General features: G+C 36.9%; 1 protein-coding gene across 2 annotated transcripts in view; it reads right to left on the minus strand.

The window, feature by feature from the left end:
• Nucleotides 1-7,555, minus strand: part of LOC104901581 (dnaJ homolog subfamily C GRV2) — a 34,386-nt gene extending 26,831 nt beyond the window's left edge. Inside the window, exons 1-6 of one of the 2 annotated variants that reach the window (XM_010689171.4) lie at nucleotides 6,441-7,555; nucleotides 2,050-2,283; nucleotides 1,765-1,852; nucleotides 1,448-1,656; nucleotides 157-258; nucleotides 7-69 (exon numbers count right to left, since the gene is read on the minus strand). In XM_010689171.4, coding sequence (XP_010687473.2) covers nucleotides 7-69; nucleotides 157-258; nucleotides 1,448-1,656; nucleotides 1,765-1,852; nucleotides 2,050-2,283; nucleotides 6,441-6,932 — 1,188 coding nt within the window. In that variant the 5' untranslated portion in view covers nucleotides 6,933-7,555. Of the gene's footprint in view, nucleotides 1-2; nucleotides 70-156; nucleotides 259-1,447; nucleotides 1,657-1,764; nucleotides 1,853-2,049; nucleotides 2,284-6,440 lie in introns of those variants that run through there. The other variant, XM_010689172.4, reaches the window with a different exon arrangement.
• Between the last annotated feature and the right edge of the window lie 3,726 nt (nucleotides 7,556-11,281).

Raw genomic sequence — 11,281 nt, forward strand, 5'->3', positions numbered from 1 at the left:
ACCTACTTCAGTCTGCAACAGATCACAAACTGCAGCAAGCAAGCTATCACGAGATGTGCTTGAGTAGACCTAGAAACAAAAGGAATCAGACAGCCGCTATCAGAATGTGATACTGCAAACACATTCAGCATCAAAAACATTACAAATTCAACTCACATGAATAGGGCAACCATCATTAAATTCAACAGCAAACATCTGCGGCTCCTCAGCAAATCGAACAAGAGCACTGACAGCAGATAGTGGACGGACAATGACAGCCTGCACACATCAACAGAAAAAATTATTTTGGTAGGGGAAAACGTAATAGGCATCTCACATGTTGTTTTGACAGTTTAGTCAAAAGCATAAGTGATGTAATCCAACGGGATACTTTGATAGGAGAAGTCATGTTAAGATGATATGCCTTTCAAATTACTCCCTCTGTTTTTAATAGTTTATCCACTTTCCTTTTTGGGTTGTCCCTTATTAGTTTGCGCACTTCTTCTTTTTTTTTGTTCCTGGAATGATCCCATACAATTGTTTTTTATTATCTTTACCTTCTCACTCTAATTTCTTGGCCCACAACATTAACTTCAATACAATCTGCCACTAAATTATACTTTCTCTTTCCTTCTATGACCTGCATATCTATTTCTCCTAAAACTTTGTGTCAAAAGTGGGTAAACTAATAAAAACTGAAGGGAATATAACTTAAGGAATTCACTTTTATATTTGTTTGTTTTTGAGTATGAGATTCAAGTTTAAACCATTACTTTCTCTTAAAAGTTTACTATATAATTCATAGTTGATGACAGAAATAATAGTATTGAACTACTTCTAATACAAATGTAATAACAATATCAATAATATAAAATAGAGTTGTAGTAATAACAACAACAACAATAATAATAACAATAATAATTAATAATAATAATAAATAAATAATGATGATGATGATAATATTAAGATTCTTCATATTTGAAGCAACACATTACGATTTGTTTTACCTTGAAAAAAATGACCATCTGTCACGAAAAGGAGGGAGTATACATACTGAAGACATGAGCAAAATTATATTCCAAATCTAAATCTTCATAACAAGCTAGTGGACGTACAAAAGCAATGGTTCAACATTATATGACTCATAGAATAAGATCCTTCAATATAAGATATATCTCCTACACTACAGTATACACCCAATTAAACGAAACTCAGAAAAAAGAAACTAGGAATAAGCAAATTAACATATAAAGATATATAAACCAATTAACAAAATTGAATGCATATGTAACGACAAAAGGATGAGAGACATGCATCTCGGAAAATATCAATATAACCATATTCACTAACAAGATAAACAAAAAAAATTGAAGGGGAGAAGCACAGCAAAAACTAGACGGCAAATCAAAACATAGGTTATTGACAAAATGTAGGCTGTGATATAGTATTTCATTTTAGGATTGCACACCTCATAATTCTCTGGCCGCCTCTCAACCAATGAGACTTTGGTAAGAATCAGTTGACGTGATAAGGCATCACCATGATCCCCCAGTCCTCCTCTTGGCCCAATCCCTAAACTCAAACTTGGAAGATTTACAGTTCCATGAGCTGCAGTTCTGAGCCTTGTAACTAACCAACCCCCGCAAGGGGTTTCATCTGCTCCAACTGCCTCTTTGGCTGCAGTTACAGAGAGAAGAAGTGTCAAATTGGCAGCAAGAGGCAAGTATAAAGTCAAGAAGAATGACAAGTCACACATCAGAAAATTAAAAAGGAAAAGAAGACTACCCCTTTGTTTGATGTACTCAACCGCAGTGAGTGATTGTGAACTATCCACAGAAAGTGAAACCCCCACCATGGTTTTTGCTGTTTTTGTCTGCGCAAATTCATTAACACATAAGATGCATGAGAAAAGTGCTGAAGCAAAATCATAAAAATGATCTTACTTCTTCCAGGTTTCAGTGACTTTAATCCCTACCAATGACATCTTTGAAAGCCCCATTAGCCAAGATTCTAAATTATGGTAACAGAAGCTATCATGGCAAACTGCAGCTAACAAACTACTATCCATACCAGGTTGGCTATTATCACATTGATTGACGTCCCAGAAGCAGCTTGAAAAGCTTTTGACTTCCTTCCATATAATGGGCAAAGCACAAATCCACCATGCTCACCACCTTTTCTCCCGTAGGTATCAGCCAGAAGGATAATAGCAGGGGAGCTCATATCTCTGAAATCTAAGCACCAGCGAAGGTCCCCAGACTTTAAGTCGATAAGTTCAACTCCAATTGATGTAATCATTAATTTCTGAAAAGAGCCAATTCAACATAAGAAATTATAAAATTACAAATCAAGTGTACGACTGTGCAGAGAGCAACGAGAACAAAATTAGAATGCAGATCCTATACATTCTGATTGGGAGAAACTAAATGAAGTCCTCCATGATTATTGGTGTCGCAGGCAAACAGAGTAAGGGTCCTTTACGCAAAAGCGGTCTATAAAAATGAAACGTTGCTTTTCTTCATAGCCACTTTAACATATATAATGGGTCCTTGAAGAATGATCCATGATTAAAGCATTTTTGGCATCCAATCATTGGAAGGAAGGTATCCAACATAATCAGTTAAAAGATATTTAGAGGTCAGCATAAGCCAGTTCAAAATAGACTCACAAAAGTGCTCTTTCCATTGTTTTTCCACTATTGCATATCTTAAGTAGTTATTGAAAGGTATAAAAGGTTAATGAGAAACTCTGCAAAAAAAGGGGTCGAGAAAGAGGTGAAAAATCATCTAGGCAGGCTAAATAAGTCCTTTAGCTCAGGTGAAGGGAGCATTAGGTTTTGGTAATATGATGTTTGATGATTTTCCAAGAATAGCAATTGAGTAAATATACTGTTACTTTCGCGCATACGTTTCACTTCCCATTCATATAAGAGTACAACCCAATTCCCTTTAAGAGCTAGTGACAATAAAAAAAAAAAAAGTTGAGTCTCGGCAAAATGCATAAATTCCTTACGTTGCGTTTGGGAACTCCAATTTTATTTCATATAATGAAATATAATTACAAAATGTTAAATGATGTGTTTCAATTTCAAATCTGGTGTTTCGGAGACACTAAACATTCTAAGTTGAAATTTCCAAATTCCACGTGATGCTTGGGGGAGCAAATAGAATTTCATTTCCAAGATAAAAAATTCCAAGCATCACCCCAATGGAATACAACTTGTGTATTTGTACAACTTGAAACTCAACGTGGTAACCCATTAGCAAAATGAATTAATAAATTGACACTAAACCAAAACCAAAACCAAAATATATATATAAAAAGAACATAATTTATCTACAATTTTGAGAATAGAATGACCATGGCAATAATTATGGATGAAATCTAAATCAAGAACACATCTATACCAAAAACCTTCAAGAAAAATTCAAAACTTCCTCTGAAATTATATTTTTCCGGAATGAAACCTTAGGAAGACTACACAAACTGTGTTGTACCGAAATTCAGATCGAAATCTCGAGATATATATAGGCGACTCATATGTAACAAGAATTTGAAGATTTGAGGACAAGTCACTGGAGTATGAGTTGTGGAACGAAAGTTTCCATGTTCACATGTACCACTAATAAGGGGAGAAATTCTGGTTCATGGGCCAACTAAGGATTGCGGGAGCCTTTTGTCGTGGAGGAAAGGGATTGGATTTCAAAGAGGAGACAATAAAACTTTTGAGAAGGAGGAGCAGCAGCAGCAGATCATAGACTCAAAAAGATAGAGAAAAGGGATAAAGAGAAAAGAAGTCGGGATTTATAGTTTATAAATTGTCATTTCCACATATTCATATATGGGATTTTTTTTATTACTCATAAGATTTGGGTTCAAATTCTTTCGTATTCAACCAATGGATTTCTCTAATTCTAGAATATATGAAATGATGGAAACCAAACAGTCCATTGACTCATTTCAACCCAAAGAACTTTATTTGGCAGGTATTTCCAAATTTCTTCCTTGGTTAAACATAGATCACGATACGTCCAGATTTCAGAATGTTTTGCACACGAAAGGCAGGCGGTAACCTCAGCACAACAACACTGATAACTGATGATAGAATATCACTTTTGAAGCCACAAGAGATATTACCCAAAGTAGAGGCGCATCGACAAGCAGAATACAATGTAAATCCAGCCCTTTCAGGTTTACAAATTTGATTTTACAGTAAATGCAACAAGTGAGAGATGCCATAACTACATTCATCCTAAGAAAGCGAAGATCCCAGCAATATAAACTGGAAAGAAGAAATAAATATTTGATTTTGCTTAGGGCCTACCACACACAGCCCATTTATGATAAGGAGAAAAAAAGTCAATAAGAAGGTATTCAAATAATGTGAGAAACAAAAAACCTCCAACTATAATGAAGAGAACAAACAAATTGTGGTAGATATCAGGCAACTTCGATTCTTAGAAGGCCCCAAAAGCAAAAGATCAAAGAGAAGCCAAGTAGACAACTCCATGTGAAATTCATATGAGAGACTTTTGCCATAAATACAGTACATTCTTTCCAGCCACAACACCCACTTGTATTTTAGAGTTGGTAGGCTGTTAAAAAGAGGACACCAAGGTTGTAAACCATTTACCAAAAAGTGGGCTAGAGTTGGAATACAAGATATCCATATTATCACCGCTATGCATAACGCATTACACTGACAGCCAGAGGACATTCATGATTCATCCTCCTACATCTACATAGCACAAGACGTAACAATTGCAAATGCATTGGAGGGTAGAATGGAAGGTTCACTTCACCTAACAACCATAAGAAGCTTGACTCATAATAAAATGCCACTTCTCAAACTAAAACAAGAAAAAGAGCCGTCGCCACTCCAATGGCCATTAACATAGCATAAATACTACATTGAGAGAGAAAGGGCCTGCTTTGGCCCATGAATCTTCAATACATCATAAGTGCTAGAGTTTATATTATGTATCACTAAGTCCAAGAAAATCTTTAACCTTTTGAAACATCAATTCCAATTATAATTTGAGCAAAGGAAAGAATTGAGCAATTAAAGCTGCAAAAAGTTCAGGAAACGATATACACAAAAGGATGGTAGAAAAATATTGCACTCCAAACTGTACAATTCGCAGCACCAAGCTGTCAACAGAGGACCAATACTACAAGACCTAAATTATTAAAAAGCTCCCAAGTCCCAATCAAAAAGGAATCCAACTGAATTCTACATTGCACGAGACTGTATCTCCTTCTCTTATTAAGGACAGTATGAGAGTTTCCTGGAGCAAGAAAGGTCAATTTAGACGAGCAATCACAGTTATCCAGCCTCTAGATACTTCCAGTCTTCTGTAGCAAGAAAGGTCAATAAAGATGGGAAGAATCACAGTTATCTCTGAGGTTTACATCAAAAGTCAACCATGTTATATACTCCTCCTTTTTTCTCTTTTTTTGTCTCTGTTAAACCCAGGGAAAAAAAATGCGCTCACGGTCGCGTTCGCGGGAACGGTCGCGTTGTCGCGGGAACGGCTTGTAACGGCGAAATAGAACGTTTCACGGCCGACGCGGCGTGAATTTTTTTTACATTAATATGTTTTAACCTTATTTGCATTGTTTTAGTTTATGAAGCATTATTACAACATTAATATAAACAAATCTAATAGAATATCATGTTTCCTCAACTATATAATTAAATCATAAAAAAATTTTGGCCAATGTTTGAAAAGAACGGATGTAAGGGGGATAAAATCGTTCTAACGCGGCGAGTTCGCGTCACGGAACGGACAACGCGGCGCGAAGTACGTGAATTTTATTATGGCGTTCCGTAACGGGATTTCGCGGAACGGCAAATCCAAAATCCGTTACAAAACGGCCGTTCTGTAACGGAACGGGAGAGTTTTAATTCCCTGGTTAAACCTCTTTTTTGTTTTGCTGAGACTTGAAATTCTACAGCATAATGCTTTACGTACTTGCCCTAGTGTATACTTTTTCAATTTAAGTTCACTTGCAACACTTCACTTGCAACACTGCCCTTTTAAGGCAATCTCAAACACTACTACTTTTGGCATTGAATTCTCTCCCCCTCTTCATCACATTGGGCCCACTATTTATTCCTCTCCATCCTCTCACCTCTTCTTGGTTCCTGTCCCCTACCCCGTGTTCCAAGTAAAAGTAACAGAGGAGAACGCCTCTGTTACTGTCATTCTCATCACTCATGATATCATCCCCTTGTTTTTCTCTTCCCGATTCCATCTTCTAGTTCTATTTTTCCATCTAGATTCTAGAATGAGAGCAATCACAGTTATCCAGCACTCGACGAATATATTAATCAGCAAATGATAACTTCATCCAACACTTGAGCTAAATGATATCCATAATCAACTAAGAATTGGCACTATCCAACACAAGAAACAAATAGAGTAAAACAAAGCTAAATTGAGCAACATAAAACTTACTTGAGGAACCCACTCAGAATTCCGCCTGCGAAGATGAAGCACAGGATACTCAGCAACAGTAACAGGCTTGTTCCCCTTGATCCTATGCAGTTCCGTCAATATACTGGCCCTATACCGCGACGAAAGCTTCATAGACTTAAACTTGCCCTTGCCATCCGTCCTAACACTCAAATTAAACTCAGTAGCATTCTCATCCCGTCCCAAAATCGGGGACGCCCCCTCGAAATCAGTCCCTACATCATATGAATTCGTTACCAACAACGTAGAAGGATCAAGGGTTACAATGGCAACATTGGACAAGCACAGAATCCTCTTGTACCGGCCTCGCCACGAGTGCTTAACCACTAAGTAGCGTGCCAAGTACTCCGGCTCTTCCGCCAGGTGCGGGGCAGAAGAAGACGATACGGAGACGGGTTCCGAGTGATGATCAGACGAAGCAGTGGTGGTTGTGGAAGCTGATGATGTGGCGGAGTGTCGTGTGACGAAGTCCATTTGAGGAAGGTATTCTAGAGTGTGAGATTTGGGGACATTGGACCTAAGAAACCAAAACCCTAACCCGGCATTTGCCGGTCTTTGTCGAGACTGATTCGCCCCCAGTTCTTCTGATTATTCTTCCCTTCAATCTTCTCCAGCTTTATCGATTATCTTTACTCCGCAAATTTCAAGCATCAAATTTCGATTCCACCATAAACGATAACGATCTTTGCTCCAGAATTGAATTGAATTGTTCAATTGGATGAATTTCCGATCGAATTGAGTTACAATTGATGAGTGTGGTATGTTGAATTTGGGGAGTGGAAGGTGATGAGAGAGAAAGAGTGAAATTGGGGTTGAATTTGAGGAGAAAGAAGGAGATCGAGTGAGGAAAAGAGTGGAAAGAGGAGAGAGAAAGACAGCTATGAGGCGCCGGTAAAGTTGGTGTCAAATGGGATCTTTTTCGGGGAAGAGAGAGAAATGATGATGCGGCGCCTTGTTCTGTGAGTTGTTTGTGGGTGCCGCGCTAGCTGACGCTGTGGTGGGAGACTTGGGTAATGCTGGGATATTGTGTGTGGTGCGACGCTTTTTTGAGTCATGTGCTGTGAGGAATTCTTGCTGAGAAAGTGTACATGGGGGTTGGAATCACATTATTGTTGATGAGAAGATTTAATGTCATGGACATTTTGGAATCCAATAAAATATATAGAATAACAATAGACAAAGAATCTACATTATAAGGAGCGTCTAATTTATTAAAAGAACGCAAAGTCTTATAAAAGACCGTCTCACGTTAACATTAACGTGAGACGAGTCTGTTTTTCCTGCAATTCTCAGCTTCGGCCTTTAATTATGGTTTTATGGTTGATAGTTGTGGTTTTGGCTATTATTTATTGTAATTGATAAATAGTTATGATATTTGGGTATTTAGTTATTACTGTTTTTTACACGGAAAACACACAAAACTCATATTATCTCTCGGCAATTTCACCACCTTGAATCTCTCTAATGGCGAAAATGTTGAAGAAATTTCAACACTTCCCAAACACAACAACTGGGAAATTTTAATGGGTTCTTCAAACATCACTAAGAAGCTAAATGCCTAAACCCAGATATATTATTCAATCTGTTCTTCATCATAATCAGTTTTCTGATCCAACTAAACTTCTGGGTTTCTTCAACTGGTCACATTCTCAACTAGGTATTCATCAAAATTTGTTTTCTTTCTCAATTTTGGTTGTCCTTCTTTGTAATTCTAGTTGTTTTTCCTCTTGCGGATGGGGTCACTGAATGTATGTTCGAATCCCACCGACATCCTCCCTTCATGAGTTTTTGATTCTATGGCTAGTTGTTGAGGGAATATAGTAGATGTGAATCAAAATCTTTAGTTTTTGATATAGTGATCAATGTTTGTAAGAAAAGAGTTTCTTGATTGAAGCTGCTAATGTGTTTTTGTGTGTTAAAGATGGTGATTTTTGCCCTAGTTTGGTTTCTTGCAATTCTTTGTTGTCTGACTTATTGAAGAAGGGCATGATGGGTTTGTTTTGGAGGGTTTATGATAGAATTAGTGCATTAGTTTTTTTGAGAAAGACATAATTATTTATGCATGCGTGATATTGAAGTTATGGCCAATAAAATGGATTATAATTTGATTTTTATGATATAACTAATATACTTCAGCGCTTAACTAATATTCTTCAGCGTTTAACTAATATACTCCAACGATTAACTAATATACTCCAGCGCTTGACTAATATACTTCAGCACTTAACTAATTCATCCAGAAGCAATTTAAGGCTAGCATAACTAATAGATGCAAGCGCTTAACTAATTCTACTGCTGGTTTGATGCACTTGCGTGATGTCATCATGACATAAGTGGTCTCACGTTAATTCTAATGTGAGACCATCTCTCCAAAAAACGGACTCTTAAAAGAAAGGAATAGAGTTTCACAAAAGGATAGTAAAAACTAAAAAGAATAAAATGGTTTACCCTTTGATTTCTTAAGTTTTTAAATATTATCAAGGGGGACTCTAATATTCCCACAACCACAACTTTTCCCCTAAAACCAGTCACACCTCCTCTATCACCATTGTTCTTCCCCTCCTTCGATGTCGTCCCCTTCCCTTTTTTCCTTCATCGATGATATGTCACATTTGTATATAGTTTTTAGATGCATTTGATTGCATTTAGAACTCCTTTTATAGCATTTAGGTGCATAATGGCATGAATTACGTAAGTTGTGCTCTACTACTCCCCGTTTGCGTGTTTTGATGATTTTCAGGTTACTTTGATGCAAATTGATTATGATTACCTAAGATCAAGCCTATTAATCATTGAAGATGAAGATATCTTGCACAAGGATCACAATGCATCCGTTTGAGACAATTTCGAGTTAGAATGAAGCAAAGAGTTAGTGAGAGAAGTGTAAAACTGACACCTGTGCACTATTTTGATCATACTTTTGATAGAAAAAGGATAATCAAGAAATTCCATTTTTGTTGGAAATTAGACTTCCACGGGTTTCCAATAATAGGTCACACGCCCAATCCGACTTTTGGTTTGAGAGATACAACCTTCGCAAGGTGACGCGAAATTGCAGTAATCTCGCCCGGTCGACCGGGTGGAATGAAATTTTCACCAGGATGCAAGGCATGTTAGCCTGGTCAATCGGGTGAGAAAGGAGCCAAAATCGCTTGGGCGCCCGACCGGGCGGAATTGTTTCTTTGTCGTAGTTTGAGAATCATCGTCGTCCGACTGGGCGGTTTTTCGAGACGGTTATTTTTGCCTTTTTTTAGCCGATTTTGTAAAAAGTATAAATAGGTTTTTAGTGTTTTCAATTAGCCTATTTTATTTTCTTCGTTTTTAGGGCTAAACACTTAGTTTTTCTCTCTCCAGCTTTGTATGAACTTTTACCTTTGAAGATTATAGAGATCATTGATTTCGTTTTCATTGTTCCGCAATCATTCAGTATTCCTCTTTACTTTGTGTAATTTAATGAATTCTTCTACTTGCATTATGTTTATTAAGTTTATTATTATCATGAGTGAGTAGTCTATTTCTAGGGCTTAGAGGGGGAAGCCATGTTTATAACTTTTTTTTATTGTGGTTTAGAATTCTTCGTTATTTGGATTGAATTAGAATAATTCCTATTGATTTGTTATGCTTGTTTAATTCATGTAATTGCGCAATATAATGAGTTATGTTTAGCTAATAAGAATTAGAATCGAAAGATTGTATTCATTATAGGCTTGTTACAATAGGTAGGTTTGATTATGTTGAGCGACCGTACTAGCATATGTTAATCTAAGAGTTGTTAATGCCTGACCAAGGATTAACGAAATACTCTATTTATTCGAACCTCAATCCAAGTATTGTTGAACTATATTGTAGTGATTAAATTGGTATAAGCATGGTGGACCGATTAATTGTCCTAGGTTTTTAATTATTTGATAAACTTAAATCATTTTGTGTTCTAGTTTATTCTAGTTTAGTTATTAATTCTTCAATCAATTCTCTCTCTTGAAGTAGTTAAATAATTGAGCATAAATCTATATAACTCATCTCCCTGTGGATCGACCCGTATTTGCCAGTTTATGCTAAACAATCACCGTGCACTTGCGGTGTATTTTAAAATCCATCAATCGACAACTTCTTTCTTCTCATTGTCAAGGTAATTCTATTTCTCTCTTTCTATCTTATAGTTCTAGAGTTTTTCAGTTGGATCGAGGTGTGTTTTCGATGGAGGATGAAGGATTTCGAGTGCATGGTGGTGGTTTTTGGGTTGAGGGGTAAGGTTTTGGGATGGATGGTAGTAGCTTTCGGGTGGATGGGCAGGTTTTAGTATGGTAGAATGGTGGTTTCGAGTGGGTGTTAGTGGAGGTTTCAACTTTTGAGTGAGAGTGGTATCAGGTGGAGGGGTGATAGTCCTGGTGGCAAATTGGTGGTGGTCATGGTGACCATGGTGAGGAAAGAAAGGGTGAGTGAAACCCTTAGGGAAAACGTTGGAAGAGAAATACCCTTTGATTTACTTGATTCTCTTATCGTTTCTTGAAAATCTCAAACAAATTTCTCCTTATTATATAGGATGAAAACGTCTGGAAAAATAATACAATCAAAATATATATGGCCTCGATAGTAATTTGGTTACCTTGATTGGTGTCGATCTTAATACTGGTGGGAAAAATTCTAATTGTCACAAAAGAACACATCCGAATCTCCCAAAACCGGATCTGTTAACTCTATTTTTTCGTGCAATTTGTAGGATCAGTTAATTGATCCGGTGGGGTCATGAACATGATGAGTTAACAAAAGCTGATCTAGTTCAAGTGGCACAAATTAGTTAATAAAAACTAATCTGGTTCAAG

This window comes from Beta vulgaris, chromosome 8 (genome assembly GCF_026745355.1).
Source record: "Beta vulgaris subsp. vulgaris cultivar EL10 chromosome 8, EL10.2, whole genome shotgun sequence".
Lineage (NCBI taxonomy): Eukaryota > Viridiplantae > Streptophyta > Magnoliopsida > Caryophyllales > Amaranthaceae > Beta > Beta vulgaris.